At 31.4% G+C, this 17715-nt stretch overlaps 1 protein-coding gene across 7 annotated transcripts in view; it reads left to right on the top strand.

Annotated features, from left to right (window-relative positions):
- Positions 1-228: 228 nt before the first annotated feature.
- LOC124362183 (ankyrin repeat domain-containing protein 17-like) overlaps positions 229-17715 on the top strand; it is a 125099-nt gene continuing 107612 nt past the window's right edge. For all 7 annotated transcript variants that reach the window (XM_046816454.1, XM_046816451.1, XM_046816455.1 and 4 more), the window contains exon 1: positions 229-581. In XM_046816454.1, coding sequence (XP_046672410.1) covers positions 387-581 — 195 coding nt within the window. In that variant the 5' untranslated portion in view covers positions 229-386. The remainder of the gene's footprint in view (positions 582-17715) is intronic.

The following is a 17715-nucleotide window of genomic DNA, read 5'->3' as shown; positions in this document are numbered from 1 at the left end:
TATTATAAGTCCCTAACGTACTGTAAATAAAACCATATTCTAAAATATTTTCGCATATTTAAGATAATTTATATTTTTTGTATATTACTATTTTGTCCTTTTATATTACGTTGCGCGCGAATGAAATTTAAGTTATTATTAAATAGTAATAATATAATTTTATATAAAATATTTTACACCACAAATTATAATGGAGCTGTATAAAGAAGCGGAAGCATCCAGGCCAGTGGAAGGGATAGGCGAATGAATCTACAGTAGACATGGCGAACATTAATTTGGGTGAATGACTAGAATTATACTAACAATATTTGAGAATTAGTGAGTGAAGTGAATTTCTTAAACCTGCAAGTTTTATGGTTGTTATATAGTTTATAGGCAAGATAAAAATGCAGAATGTTGCACAAGGCTCGACCACGGATAATCAAAAACTTGAAAAATTGAGTGGCCAAGAAGTAGGGAAATCGTCGACTCCCCAATCTTCCAACTCGAGTCCGACAAAATCTGAAACGGATACATTTTCAGAGTTGCAGCCGAGATTTATGTCAGATTCTTCAGATAGTGAAGACGAGGACGTTTCTGAGGTAAAATACGACTATATAAGTGTTGCATGCTGTTAAAGTTGGATGTTCTATTTGTGTGAACTTTGTAAAGACATCTTGTGGTTTTTAGGCCTACCCAGTTGAAATGCATCAGACAATGTAGGTCTGTTTTTGGAAGATTTATTATGTTTTTTTCACTAATCTTTGTTTAATTATATTGGTAAATATGTAACCCCATGTCATATTGAGTAATCAATAACTGCTTCATTGTTACTAAACCTAACTCAATTTTCACATTTTATGAAATCAAAATGTGCTCTGCAAAAACTGCATTGTTCTTACAAAAATGTATTATTGTTTGATTTTTTATTGAAATGTCAATTATATTTGCATGGATATGTTACAAGTAATAAAGAATTGAATACTAAACAATCAGTTAATGATTTTCATTAAAAAAATTATTGTTTTGATTGTATGTGTGTTGTTGAGTTATAGGCTAAGTTAGGCTTGTTAATATTGTAAATAATGAATGTTAATTCATATATTGAAAGTGTTTATTACTATATGCCACCAGTTCATTGAGGTTTTCAAACTTGTCTTTCAAAAAATGTAACTAGATTCAAGTGTACCTTAACATCTGAATGTTTAGTATCGACAAATATAATTAACAACTTTGTTTGAATATTTCATTGTCAAATGAGTAAGACGTGGTCCTATGTTTGTACTACTATTAAAATCACTTTGATCTCTAAAAATTAACAATCACCTTAAAATTGTAATAACCCTTGTCACTAAGAGCTTTAAGAATAACATTGGGTAATTAATTGGCTTTTTTGAGTGGAACTCATTATGAGTAAGTTTACTGTTTAAAACCGACATTTGACCTTTGACTGAAGTTCAAGGTTCTGTATATAATAGGCTAGAGTTCTCATTTTGTGCTCCTAAAAGCCTTTTATTCAAATATTTTAAACCTAGCCTATTCAAAAGTAATTAGGCAACCAAATGATAAAAGTATTCAACTTAGGATAGAACTGTTTCTTATTTTTAAATCAGTTCTTCTCACATGAAATTTGTTATTAACATTCCCTCTCTATTTGGTTGTTTGGAGGTAGGCCTAGCATAGGTCCAGTCCTGGCTGCTACGTAATATTAGATGACTCAGAATAAGCTATGAGTGATAGGCACTGTAAACTAGTAACCCTCTAGGTGAGCCAAAATGGTTTTCTTCACCAAATGTTTTTTCAGCCTAGTTAGGACAGAGATCATTTTTGTGAAGGCTAGTTAGGGAAATTGACTAAAACTTAGTAACTCATAACTCACTGAGCTTTAATATAATGATTATTAGTTATTAACCTTATGAATTGGTATGCCTATAACCAACATTACTGATATCAAATGGGCAATTACCAGGTTAACTTGAACAGTTTCTTTCTTATAGTATGACAATCAGGCAATGTAAAACAATGAACATGAAAAGTAAGTTTTGAAAAGCCATTGTCTAATTTGATGATCAGTAATATGTTCATTGTTCATACGTTATGCCTCTTCTTATCTTGTTCAACCTGAAGAGTTGTTGAGGCAGTTACTTGATTTGAGCTTGATTTTCAGATAGGCTGTTATCTTTAGGGTTTATGGTCTTTAGAGCACCATCAAAACCTGCACTGATAGGCAGGGTATTTGTAAATGTTACTTTTCTGTAACCAGATCACATTGAATGATATGGTACAAGAGAAAGTACCAATCACAATTACCAGGGGCAATTAGTGTGGGCTACGGTGGTGCATTTGATGCCATCTCACAGTCCTAGCAGAAAGAGAAAAAAAATCCTTGATGGTATTAAACTCAAGCTCAGTTTACATTACCTCTTCAATTTTCAAAAGTATTTGCATTGATTAAATAAATAAGATAAGGATAAATCCACACTTTTATTCATCTAATATGTATTAGGTCTATAGCATCACCATCATGCACAGGACTGATTTGGTTGTCTCATATACCAGGGACAATGCATGGACTCTAAAACTTCTTAGACATATCACTTGAAAACGTCAAAGATGGCTTCCCAACACTTAATTTTCATGTTTCTTAATTTCTAAGGACTGTCTTATTGTCTTATTGAAGCATGAAAGAAATTGCTCAGAATTCTGATAACTTAAATCTGTTTTCTGATATAGTAGTAAATATTGATAACTTTGAAGTGAGTATAAACCCTGCTCATTTCCTAGCTAGAACTGTTACACATGTGTGATTGTAATAAAAATTACTTGCAATGAAAGTACCAATATTTCATACAATGACAACCGTTACCAGTCTAGCAGAAAGATGAAGAAATTGCAAAATTATTATATCCAAATAAGCACATATTTTCTAATCCTCCAGTCTAAATTCTGATACAGCTAAATATCAATCATTTTAGCACCGCTGTGGAATTCTTTTCAACCACTTGATGACCAGATTTATCTTGTCGAACATAATACTCATAATAGATATTGTAGTAAAACTTAGTCCATCGAAAAACAAAAAATTCCAGCCAGATTGCTCTGTCACAAAAAAATACAATAGAATACAGTGAAAATGCAATACAACAGTATAAACCAATCAAAAGAAAGAACAAGCAAAACAAAAAGTCTTGGTTGCAGCTGAGAGTCATGGTTGAGACTTGTCATCAATCTTGGGAACAAGACAGGCCAACAATTCTGGAGCTCCTTTCGACTGTGACCAACAACCGTCAGAACTTTTGAAAGAAATTTACTTACCATGGGGAGACTTTAATAAGTGGCGTATACTCGTTATTCGGTTGTTTTTATCGAACAATTCGATACGATATAATAAATTACCACAAGAAAAAAATTGTACATTACAAATTTAACACTAACATTACAAAACAACAAAACCAAGTATGGCCTAAACACACATGTTGAAGCTACTTAAACAAATCTCGTCACTTGTGAGAAATATCTCGCACATATTCTTCATATTCATCGCCATTTTCAAAGATTCTAGATATTAGTTACGTCTTGCTGTTTATTGTTTACATCAAAATTACTATAACTAAATAGTCGAAATCATATGGTAAGTTAAATAAATTGTAATATTGAATTATTCCTTCAGATAAACAACCATTTGATAAAAACAAGAGAATAACAAGTGTAGGCCGCTTATTAAACTCTACCCCTTACTATGACCATGCTATCTTCCTTACTGAGACCAATGACATTACAGACTGTAATAGTGATAGTGTAGCTGATAGTTTTCATTTTAGTGTCCCTTCTAACATAGATCTCAACACTAACTTGTCAATTGATGGTATCCCTCAGATAAGATCAGCGCTCTCTCAATAACCATACCAGACAAGTAAATACACATCACGAACTACACTTGAATAAGTGTAGAAAAGTTTGTTTAGCTCAAATCATTTGTCAATCCATTAAGAAGTCAATAAATAAACAGAAAAAAATAAAGAAATAACCAGACTCTCATCATCATTCTTCTCTGAATGGCTCTACTTTTTTGACCAAACCCCAGACACTCCCTTGTAATAGTCCTCATTTCTTCAACTCATATTATTTAAACATTGTTCATTTACCAATGCCAAGAGAGAACACAACAATAACTTAGCAATAACTTGTACATTCTCTGCTAACAATAACTTTATTGTAGATCACTCACTATCCAGACCTTCCGCAGTAAGAGTGGTATTTCTCCAAGCCCTGATTTAAATCTTTTAGAACATCTAACTAAACTAGTATATAATTTATAAAGCCAATTCAGTAAACTTTGGTTTTGTGTAAGGTTCAGCCTACACATGTTTATTTAAGTTTCCATTTCAGTTTTCAAACCAACTTTGGAACTTTCCTAAACTGTTTGGACCTTTAATCTATAAAATAGAGGCATATTGAGATGTTTTAAAATGAGCAAATCTGCTTTCTACTATTGGTCTTCATATTTTGAAAATCTTGAATATCTTTGCTATTCATATTGAAAACTTAGATAATGATTTAAAGTTACTTCCTCTACAAGTTAGATTACAGTGACCTTAAAGTTTTTGAAAGAATGGTGACTTCAATCATTGACTCTCCCGAACTGTAATAAAAGACAAGTATGTAACCATCATGTCTGCAATATGCCAGTATTCCAACTAACAGTTGAATGGCTCCTTGCACCTACTGCATAAAAGTTAAGCTGTCTTTAAAAAACTGTTTACAACTGAATTTTTCTAGGTTACAAAAGTATATTGCATTATTAGGTGGTTTTAAGATAATTACATCTACCCAGCAGGGATCACTTCTGGTTGGTTTATACCTTCCAGTTGAACCTAACACTGGGCACAGCAAAATCTGATGTGTCACTTAAAATTTGAGCAACCTTATGGATGTCCAGTAGCGGCACATCACTAACCACAAATGTCGAGATTCTGGTTTACAAAGGTATTATTTATTGCTTATAAGATGGTTTTAAGATAATTACACCTACCCAGCATGGATCACTTCTGTCTGGTTTATACCTTTCAGTTGAACCTACCACTGGGCACAGCAAAAACTGATGTGTCACTTAAAATTTGAGCAACCTTATGGATGTTCAGTAGCGGCACATCACTAACCACAAATGTCGAGATTCTGGTTTACAAAGGTATTATTTATTGCTTATAAGATGGTTTTAAGATAATTACACCTACCCAGCATGGATCACTTCTGGTTGGTTTATACCTTCCAGTTGAACCTACCACTGGGCACAGCAAAAACTGATGTGTCACTTAAATCTGGGCAACCTTATGGATGTTCAGGAGTGCCACATCACTAACCGCAAATGTCGGTGATTCCTGGGTTACAAAGATATTGCTTATGAGGTGGTTTTAAGATAACTACACCTACCCAGCAGGGTTCACTTCTGGTTGGTTTATACCTTCCAGTTGAACCTGCCACTGGGCACAGCAAAAACTGATGTGTCACTTAAATCTGGGCAACCTTATGGATGTCCAGGAGCGGCACATCACTAACCGCAAATGTTGAGATTCTGGGGTGCAGGGTAATTTGACTAGTTTACTGCGGGAGATGACTGTTGGAGTTTGGTGGGGATCATTCCCTAAGTGTCAGAGGTTCTTGCAAGCCTCAACAAGGGTGTGCCACCCCCTGCTGACTTTGACTGGAGAGGCTGCTTCAGAGCTGGCCTCTCCTTCTTCCAAGGTAACATGACTTTGAGATTAGTGCCCTAATTCTTCTTCATGGATCTCGATAGGAGGCGACCCCTACCCTCTAACCTTACACATCCTGAATATCCTGTAACTCCGAAAGCATCGCTAAGGTCCTTATAGAACTTGGTGCAATTTACAAGCTACTTGGCCTAAGAGAACCAAAAAAAAAAGGGAAGATAATTAAACCAAATCCAAATATCAGCGAAGTAAAAAATGCAATTAAAGGTATGAAAATAAAAGAATTAATGTTTATTAACATGCATTTAAAAAATAATATGGAACCACTACAAGTAAACTATACTATGTAATCTACTACTGAAACTAATGAAAATTTGTAGTCTAATTTGTATTATTTCGTTGAAATGAAAATTCGAAATTAATTAAAAGTATACTTTACTAAGCAAGAGAAACTTTGATGTAAAATAATCATTATTTTGTTACTATTAAATTCATCATATTGTGAAGGGACAATTTTGAAAATCTGTAGATAAAATAAACTTGTTTATTAATTTAATACATTTATGTGAATAGTTTTGAGTGCAGGTATGTTTTTCTTATCTGTGAAATCTTGTTAAGAATGTCATTAATTACTTCATAATCTATTGAAGTTCCCACCATACTCTTGACATTCATATCACATCATTGTATGCTTGTCTGATTTGTTGTAATTGTTTTATTGGATGTATTCAGTCACCCAGTAAATAGTACTTACTAAGGCGGGAATAAAATAAAGGCTATCAAAACTTAAAAAAAGTTTCCTACAGAAAAAGGTAAATTTTATCTGCAATCCCTTCATCGTTATCTGATAAGACAAGTATTGTTTTCAAAATGTCCCTAATATATATAAATATTTGTTTGACAGTAACAAAGTAGTTTTTAAGAATCAGGAAATATCAAAATATTTTGCAGTAATGGCTGATGTTTTCACTATTTAATTTCTTTGTAATCTCTGTGTCACTACAATAACTAGAACACTTAGATATAAAACCATAGATATATCTTTCTGAATTTTTATTTCTTTCAGTTTATTGATTTGTCCTCAAATATAATAGATTAAACCAGAGTTTATGTCAAATATAATGAACGAAAGAAGCCTTGAATAAACTACAAAGTTTTGAGGAGTGACATATGTCACTAACACAAGTATGCATTCATGTCTCCACAAAGTGCAAACAATCTGATAAAATCTTTTGTACAGTATTTTTTGTTGAACCTTTAAAAAAAGATTTTGTTTAAACATGTATATAAACTCATTAAATAATTTAAAAATGTCTTTCACAAAAAAAAAGAAATTGTGTTACTTGTGGTTTTTTTTTTTTTTTTTTATAAGGAGAAGCCGATCCCCTTTGATGTAATTTGATTCAGAGTTCTTATACACATATTTTTATAAAAACTAGCAGAGACCTATTTCTGGGCAGAGAGTTTTTCTGGGGTTTGTTTTCCTTTTGGTTAGAATTGTTGTTTATATGCTTCCAGACATATTTTGGTATTTTGGAGAAACTTTTTAATTCGGTGGCCGCTATCTTGGTGTGATTCTATAATACATAATTTTTGGCGGTATATTCAATTTGTTTATACTAATAAACATTGTACCAACAATACAAATTTTATTTCTGCCTTTTTTGTACAATTAATAAATATTGTACTTATTTGAATTAATTCTGGAGTTCTGTTATTTTATTGAAGGTGACGAGGCTGTAGTTCTTTCCGTATTGGGCCACCAAAACAATGAAATAGAATAAATTTAACAATAATTTACTATATGTACCACAAAACTACACAAAATAACTTTGAGCGTACTAAAAATAGGTGATTTTAGTTTTATATTTTTTCTATCCTGTATATCAGTTGAATATGCTATTAAATTTTTATTACGGTAATTTGATTAAGTGCAATTATATTTGTGATGATTGGATGTTTTTACAAATACAGACAGGACTTTTTCATGGTTTCAAGAGCAAGATTAAGTTCCATTATTAACAAACTGTAATGTTTGTAAGAAAGGTAGTAGGATTACAAAATAAGATGGAAACAAGATGCAAGGCATATTTATACAATAATCCTAGTTTCAATCTGATTTGGTAGACTATCAAGCCTAATATCTCCTCATGATGGAAGTAAAGTTATCTTATCTGGTGAGGATCCTCTTTTTATCTTTACTAAAACCATGAGGAATTTGTAACCGAAAGATAATAGGAATTGAATTCTGTTAACTGAATTATTGACACTTACCGCCATGGACTGATTAGTGTAGCTTTGAGGGTTTTTATACTAAGCAAGCATTATATTTTACCAATAAACATTAGATTTACCCTGGATTATAGGTAAAAGAACTAAATTTAATTCTAATTTGTTGCTCTGTCTAAAACTACTAAATAATATACTTAAGAGTGATAAAAAAACAAAAAAATATCAAGTAGGCTGTACTGCACCAGCTGTCAGCTGTTTGCATAAGTTAACTGAATAAAATTGTTTGTAAATAAAATTAAAAACTATTCTTTTACTTGTTATTTTTTTAATGTTTGAACTGACTGTATAACTTGTAACTAGTTTTTCTGTACACTGTTGGTCAATAATAGAACAGGGTATAATTTCAAAATTTTAAATAAAAATAACTTTTCCAGGTTACAGTTATAAGTCATTGTTTGAAGCTGTGCTTTTAATAGTAAATCTAATTTAAACACTAACCCTTTTAGTGCCAATGATTTTGAAAAACTACTTAGAAATTCCAGTATCCGCAATGGATGTGGTGAAAACTACCGAAGAATACCGAGACATGTTCACAGAGAAAATTCTACCCCGATCTTTGTTAACGTGTTATAAATATTGTGGTATATAAACAATTAGAATGAACCAAATTACGAGAAAAATACATTTACAACAATATTCTAAGATTAATCATCTGTTTGGTTTAAAATTCAATATAAAACAACAAAAGAAGTAAAAATATATCTTTCTATAAAACTATAGTTTTTTAAATATTAATCAAAATATTTTTTGTTTATGTTCAGTTTTATTTTCATTATTAAGTAATTACATTTTATAGTGCCATGTGATACTGGAAAAAAATATACTATGCCATTTCATGATAAGTTGCATACGTCTGTGGTGGTAAGGGGGTTATGTAATGTTTTGATTTCTTGGTTTTGTTTGCGTTATTAACTATTTTTATCTGTTTTGATATTTTTATTTAATTGTTGTGTATAAAATTAAATGTAAATAACACATGACATTCATAGTTTTTGTTTGATTATATTAGTGAAATCCATATATTGATAGTTCAGTTTGATATTCTATTAACTATGGTGATGGCTTGATATGGAACTGCAGCCAGAAAGGATTTTTAAAATTGTTTGGGACATTCCAAATTTGTTATACCTAAGGATGAAGCGAACATTCCAAAGTTTATTTCTACAATGTTGGCATTTCATATTGTCTCTAAGGTATATTTTAAGATATTGTTGAAAAGAGGACTGTTTAAAGAGATATATTGTTTTGTAACAATGATATAGCTGGTATCAGTGTTGTTTATTTCTGGATTCACAAAGCCAAGTGTTTATTGTAAAACTAAAGAATATCTACTACTACAGTACACAATAACTGATAAGTGATTTAGTCACAGGATGCACACATCTGATTGTAAAACTTATTCTTTCAGTATGTCCTTAATTGAAAGTAAACATAAGCCTATTGTATTACGTAAAATAATTGTTACGTGGTCTTATGGTGATTAGAAAGAACATTTTACATTATTTTACTATGTAATAACAGTTTAAAATCTTTTTAAATATTAATAGTTTAATTGTTATAAGCATAGCAAAAGTATTTTATTATTGTTTTATTTTAGATTTTGTAGATATGTATTTGTTTTCATACGATTTTAATAAATTTGGAGAAGTTGCTGTTTTATTACTGTATTACATAACCATTTCAAAATCTAAATTCATCTTCATAAAAGTATTAAGTTTAATAAATTACAATAAATAATTCAAATTACTAATTTTACATCTTCTGTTTCTAAAATTTTGAACTATGTATCTCGTAATCTGAATATGTACTATATAATAATACACCAGAAGACCTATTTAACAGCTTGATCATAACCTTTATTGATTACAGTTCGATCCGACCCTGTTATGTTGTTGGCCATTGTGCGAAAGTAGATAGTAACTCCCATAGCTAAAAGCTATTTAACGGCTTAGTCATATTCATTTTCAATTCCAAATGCTTTATTAAGTATTATTGATGTGATAATTGCCTATATTCCTTGATTTCAAGCCTTGATCACTCAAATCCATCATCACCAAATCAAGCGAAATGGTTCTTTCAGTTTATGTGATGATTATGTTACATACTGAAATTCATAAAATTAGTCATGTATATTTCCACAATTGGACATAAAGGCTTTGAGAGCTCTTTTCCAATAATCTCATGTTTTTTTTTGTTGAACTCAAGTTTATAAAATTTGTATGAAATTTTGTGTATAAGATAAACTTCAGTTTGATCCTACAGTGTCACCTTCCCAGGTAGTGAGTGGTGATTCCACGAGTCCCATTTCTCTTATGAAAGACAGAATCCTAAGTGCAGTCCTTTAGACGTGTACTAGACTGAGAACACCAAGCGAGCTCTCCTCCACACCATCTATGTTCTCGACTGAGAACATCAAGCGAGCACTCCTCCACACCACATGTACTAGACTGAGAACTTCTAGTGAGCTCTCCTCCACAACACATGGTACCCGACTGAGAACATCAAGTGAGCTCTCCTCCACAACACATGTACCCGAACTGAGAACATCAAGTGAGCTCTCCACCACACCATTTATGTTCTCGACTGAGAACATCAAGTGAGCTTTCCACCACACCACATGTACTAGACTGAGAACTTCTAGTGAGCTCCCCACCACACCACATGTACTCGACTGAGAACATCAAGCGAGCTCTCCACCACACCACATGTACTCGACTGAGAACTTCAAGTGAGTTCTCCTCCACACCACATGTACTTGGCTGAGAATATCTACTAAGATCTCCACCACAACACATGTACTAAACTAAGGACATCGTTCAAGCTCTTCTCCACACAACACGTGCTACACGCTGAGATCCATTACGATGATACACCTTCTGAGAACAAATATACAGAGACTGCAACTGCCCCCATATAATAATATATCTCTAATGAGGTGTTACCCAAAAACATTAAGTAATTTCACAGCAATTCATGTGGTAACAAAAAATGTTATTATTTATAGGCCAATGTGTAAAATTCCTTTTTAGTTTTTTGTAAAAATCTCTATAGTTACATTTTATACATTCAAAAAATGAAACGAACAAATCCAAATATTACCTTGTTATTTTTGTTTTGAAATGTTCTCGGACAACGCTTCAAATACTCAAAAAATGCATATTCACTGAAATTAAGTTACTCTTAAAGAACACTTCAATTTCAACATATATCTACCAATTTGTTATCAAAATAACTCCAAAAATAAAAATTATATATTTTTGTTTTTTTAAATATGTACGTTTGGTCACAGTGATTGTCAACTGTTGTCATTGCTACTGACTGATCACCTGTGTTTGTGCAGTATGTAACACGATTAACAGAACATCAAACTTCATATGTGGACTATATTTTTTTCCAATTTATGCATGATATTAAATAATATTTACTTGAAATTGACACTGTAAAAGGGTTTAAACAGTACAGAAAAAATTTAATTTTTTAAAATTTCTAATTAGATCACAAAAAGATCAGTGTTAGATTTGTGGTGTACCACTGGGAAACTTTTAACACTATGAAAACAGTCCAATGATGATTTTCTTATTACAGTATTTATATAGGTTTATGAGTTTTAAAAGATTTTAAAGTTACAATGGCGACATTGATGGGCAATGTGCTCTGATTGACCAACTTCAGCAAAAATAACCATCAATATTGATAAGGTGGTTAGACATGTGAACGCCAGAGGAGTGTTTACATACACCAAACCAAGGTTACTACAGTACATTATCAATCTGAGAATCATGTGATGTAAGAATGTATAAATAATTGTAAGATTATCTAGGATGTATCTTTCACCGGGACAAAGCTCTGAGTCATAAAATGACTGTCAAAACAATTTTTGTTAAATGAAAATCTGGCATATGTTTCTTAGAGATAAACAAAGAATTAATTTTGTAGGGAATAGTATAACGAATCGTAGACAATGAACAAAAGTCTTCCAGCCTAATTTAAATATTTGTCTAGTGATACATTGCACAACTCTCAGGAACTAGGTGATCATACGTCTGGCTTTACGAGGATATGTCCTCCTTTTTATTGTTTATCCCCCTGACTTTTGAAAATTGTGTTAAATATCCGGCTTTTGGGGGAATCTGACATCCCCCCCCTCTATGTCAGATCTCCGGGTAACCCAGATCAGTTCAGGAAAATGTTTAATTACCTTATTGCCATTCAACCAGACTGCAGAGCATGAGACGGATTTTTTTTATCAGTTGACTCAATAATTACATGTATTGCGGCTTGTTGCGATATAGATTCCAATAACAGGGATTATACTGATGAAGAAACACTGAAAATATCGCAGTTATAAGCCATGCAGAAGCAGCATATCATTTGAGCGAGTTGATGGTTTATTTCGAGCAACAAAACACAAAACAGGCCGAGCTTCTCATGTTGAAAAGGATGCGGGACCGCACAACACGGAAACAGTTTTCAAAGCTGACACAGCTCAAATTACCGAAATACTTTGTGAAAAATTAAACTGTCTATACTGTATTATACTTTATCGTGATGCATATATTTCAGCGTTTTTCCTCAAAAAACAAAGAGCTTATTTGTTTGTAAATGTTGTTCTTTATTTTTTTAACATTCTCACATTCTCATTTTAAACTGGATTTTTTTATGTCAGATCGGCTGCGGTTCTGGTTAGTCTGACTTAATGAGGTTGCATTGTATCTATGTTATTATACAGAGGCCACTATTATACAGCACGGATAAGTTAGATTATATCATAAATGTTACTAGTAGTACGAAAGTTAAAGTTAACCTTTATGAGCTCACACGCGATTTGAGGTTGGATTTGGGTACTCTCCAGAAGGATGTTTTTCTTCTTTTACCAGAAGTGCGGAATGGTGCAAGGCGCTATCAAAGCCCACACTAACGGCCAGGGACATTTCCGATCGGTACTTCCCCGACCTTAAATCGTCCAAGGTGAATCCGTTTATCCTCAGCTCCTAAGTTCAAGCCAAAATTAAAGCCCAGATCACACGAGGGCTTGTAATTGAAAATTGTTAACTTTTTATATTTATAATACATGCGTATGTATTTACCTACTTATATAGTATATAACAAATAGTAGATAGGGACAGACTATGATTGTAGCCTCTGTCTGTATAATACCAAACTACCAAAGAATTATGTATAATATGTTACATTTTGGAGCATTGATTGTAGGCCTAGTTACCTTAAGATAAATAAATGATTGTGCATCATAAAATACTGTGCCATTAAAGTAAATGCCAATTCATTATTAAATTATGACCACCTGAGCTTTCATGTTTTTAATATTTAACTCTATGAAGTCGTATTAAAACCTTAAAATTAACGTTTACATACGAGAACTGATGTAAAATGAATAAGTTCTAAATTGAAAAATAGAAATATTTTAAAATTTTATCAATGAACTAGTCTTCTCATCTCAGGTCAACTATGGGTCACTGCTTTCGCTCACATCCTTGACTTTTGGGCTAGCCACCAAAACATTAAAATTTATGCCTGACATTCATGCAGTCACTGTCATGTTTATTTCTTTGGGCTGTTTCTAGACATTGGGGCTCAAATACTTACTCTTAGCTGGACCTGTACATAAATATTTTAGGTTTGCTCGATACATTTACTTAAATAACACACCTCTTATGTGTTTGTTTAAAAACATTGTACATTTTTGGTCTTTTTAATCTGAGATAATGCATTGTAACTTATTAAAAAATATAGTTTATTTTGATTATAATGGTAATCAATGAAAATTGGTGTCCTCCCAATGAAGTTGGATTAAAATATTTAAATTAACAGAACTTTACACATATTTCATGTTTTTGGTAGTTGGAAAACTTATCTTTAATCTTAATCTTAAGAAAACATTTTTTATTCGACTTGATGTAAAAGTAGCTAAATTTAAAATTTAAGATTACTTAATATTTTATAAATTGTAAAATTATTTGGATATCTCCAAGGTTGTACTTATTTGATTTATTTTTAAATAGATGTTATTAGGAAAAAAACCCATACACTTAAAAAAAATTATATTTCAGTATTAACATTGGTTTCACAACTGAATGTTGTAATATCAATATAAAAATTATAGTGATACAAACATTTATATTTCAAATTATGTATATTTTAAAAACAAATCATTCGTCATAACTTATCATGCTACAATAAATTAATATGTAATTAGTAAATTTAAAATTTTATATCATCGTTGTTAGTCATTAATTTATCTTTACTATTTAACCTCAAATAACCTGATATGTTTTCTAACTGTAAACTGATTCAATATTGGATCAAAGTGAAGTGCACTAGTCGAGTAGTTTAGAACCAAGTTGGAGAAATATAAAGTAATTAAACAAACTGACGTAATGTAGGTATTTGAAGTAACATATTGTAAAGTTAAAAGTTTTAGATAAATTATTAGTTAAATTTTTTAAGCCTGTTTCACAGTGAACAATTTTAAATTGTATGGGTTATCAGTGTGAGTAGCACTTAGTAAAATCTTTTTAATTTTCATTGTTTACAAGGGTTTTGAAGAATAAAAATATATATTTATACAAGGTTTTAAGTGATTGAAATAGTTAAGTCTTGTTTCCTTTGAAAGATAAGTTACACGTGTTAAATTACCAAAAATGTGTTAAAATATTTATTTTGTCACAAATTCTTTTAAATTTCAAAAATAAAAACTAAAACTGTAGTGAGAAAAAGTGATTACAGAATATGGAACAAATGTACTTCTCTAGTGTTTACTTGTTTGTTTGACTGATAACAAGAAATGTACACAAGCTTGTAACAGTGCATTGAAAACCAATCCGTAATCAATAGTCTGTCAGCTTCCTAACGCAATCAGACATTTCGGGAATTTAGTACCAAGAGTGTGGGAAAGGCGTATAGCATTGTAGTGCTGGGTAGGACAGTGGTTTATATAACAGTTATTGTCTTGCGGAGACTGCAGGCTCCCACGTTGTCATGTGGACAGGCCGGGCCACTGTGCCTCTTGATATCATGACCTCTGTGTATTGCTAATTGGTGGCATTGAATTTACATTGACTCGTTTGTTCTGTCAGATGCCGTTATCTGGCTGGTCAATTGATAAAATCTAAGTTTTATTTTTGGAAGTAGTAAATGTATTGGTGTTCTATTGTCTTTCTTGTTATATACTCACATACTGTGGTTATTTTACATATTAGGTGTACACAGATTAACAAATATTTAAAAATTATAAAGCTGTAAAAGATAAATAATTAAAATAAAACAATTACTGTAATTCTTTATATATACCCTATTTTTATCATCAAAATATGTTAAAGTGTACTTTTATCCATATTAAATAGATTTTGAATTACTTTAATATTTATAAAAACACAACAGTTTACTTGAAAGTTACTTAATTAAACCGTTTCAGACATTACAATAAATAACTTGCTGTCCTTTTTTGTATATGTCCCATTATTCCTATAGTCACAATATTTTTTTATTTTTTTAAATTTCTTTATACTTTTACTTGTGTTAATTAAATTATAAATTATTCTAATATTTATTTTTTTTAAAGTATGTTTTACTTGATAGTTACTTGACTAAACCAATTAAGTTAAAGAAATAAAATTGTTATTAGGGTTATGAATTTTGTGAAAATTTTACAAATGAATTAAAAAAATTTACTGAACTGAAAATTTAATTGTAATTCATACACACTATTTTGGTTTTAATTTTGATTAGGTTTATGTGAGTTCAATGGGAAAACTGATATAACAAAGCAGAATTTGTGACTAATACAAACAGTTTTGGACACATGTGATGATGCTGACGCCAGATCGATGTGATGGAAGTCTGTCACATGAAGGCAGAGCACAAGCTCCTTTCACCCACTAATGGGCTGCCACACTGGGCCATTGTTTTGTTCTCTATTGACCAGGAATGCTAGGCTGGGGAGTGGCCTCCCCTACTTTAATTTTGACTCATCCTAATTTATAACATCAGTGTGGACACCTCAGCTCATTGACAGCAACTGACCTCTCCCTCTCCCCCCTCCCTTCTCTCCCTCAAACTACAGTTCTTTCAGTCAGGGCTCTTGCTTTCATATCCTTTTGTGTCTTTGGGGATGTTTTATAAAGCAAGCTATTCCCTTTCCCCTTTGCAACCACCATGGCATGTTAAGGGCACTTCTCAGTTATGTCAACTGAATACTGATTTTTGCGTTCTATTTGTTTATTCAATAAAGCCTTCCAATTCCTATCCTTTCAATTAATTGTCTGTGTGATCCTTACATGTACTCAACTACAATGAATTTAATATATTTACTCATTTCCAATAAAAATTGTTTATTAGATTTGATCTTAAAATTGCTTGATTATTGTAGTTTATAATTATAAATACTTAACTTGTCATGCTCTTATTTAAATTCTTTATATTTGTTGCTATAAAATGACTAATTGGTTTTACATTTTAAAATGTTCTTAAATACTCTACTTTAGCACAAAGTACATGTACATTTAAAATGACCTCTCATTGTCACTTATACTTATTTATGATACTTTTTGATTGTGTATCCATTTCTTAAACCATTACTTGCTGACTGGCCTCAAATGCATGCAGTTCCTTTCTAAACTCAAACACTTCTGATTTTGAGCAATTTTGACCATTAGTAGTTAATCTCGTCTTATTGCGAAATTTCTTTTAAAATTCAGTGTTGAATATGGTGTGGTTCAGTTATTACAATTTTTAGTTTTTTTTTTTCAAGAAAGTATACTTACTATTCACCCATCAATAGCAAAATGTAGAGACGCGGCAATTGGCTAACGGTGCATGCCACGGTATAGTTCAGTGAAACTGTGATTTTGCATTATGTTGGGTTAAAATTTGTAAAATATTATTTTATAAAAATTACTGGAGAATATTAACATGTATGTTAAGATATGAAACCATGGTCAAAAATATTATATTAAATGGATTAATATTATGAGGGTGCGAGACAATCTAACATGATGTGAGCAAATTACTGCAGTGTGTGCCATCACAGAAATAAATTAAGCACATGTGTTTGCGTGATAATTTTCTTGTGAGAATATTGCCCTAGAACTGGCAGAGTAAATTTCCCTTTATTGCGGCAAGCCTGTTTTGCCTTTTTTGTGTATGCTTATTAATAAATTTCTTATAGCCTTATTTGTATATGTTGCTAAATAGATAATAATGTACATAAATAATGTGTATATTTATCTATAGGTGTAGATCGCAGATTTTATAGTAAATATTTGTATTGTAAATATTTATTTTATAGTAAACACGTTAATATATTATTTGTGATGTTTTGTTTTCGTCAAATATATTTTCAGTTATCAATAAAACTTCAGAAAACCTAAACTAACTAAAAATAGGCCTAGCAGTTTTGTTAAGTATTTCTTTAACAGTATTAAAAGGTACTAAAAAACTAACAATGACCATTTTTTTATTTGAATTTGTAGACCTATCTATGTAACTGAGTTTATCTATGTGTTTTTACTCTGAATTTACACTAAAATAATACTAAATAGATTATAATACTTATAGTGAACTGTGGAGTAAAAAGATAAAACCTTTTAGTGCCATAGCTATTTCCCAAAATGCACTCATAAAATGCCTGGACCATATCGAAATATCGGTTTGTTGATTGAATATGACTCTTCATAAAGAGGTAGAAATATTTTAAGAATTTAATCGTGTAAGTAGTGTT

Source organism: Homalodisca vitripennis, chromosome 5 (genome assembly GCF_021130785.1).
Source record: "Homalodisca vitripennis isolate AUS2020 chromosome 5, UT_GWSS_2.1, whole genome shotgun sequence".
In the NCBI taxonomy this organism is placed as follows: Eukaryota; Metazoa; Arthropoda; class Insecta; order Hemiptera; family Cicadellidae; genus Homalodisca; species Homalodisca vitripennis.
The sequence above is the reverse complement of the archived record's forward strand: the minus strand, read 5'-3'. Positions and strand labels throughout refer to the sequence as shown.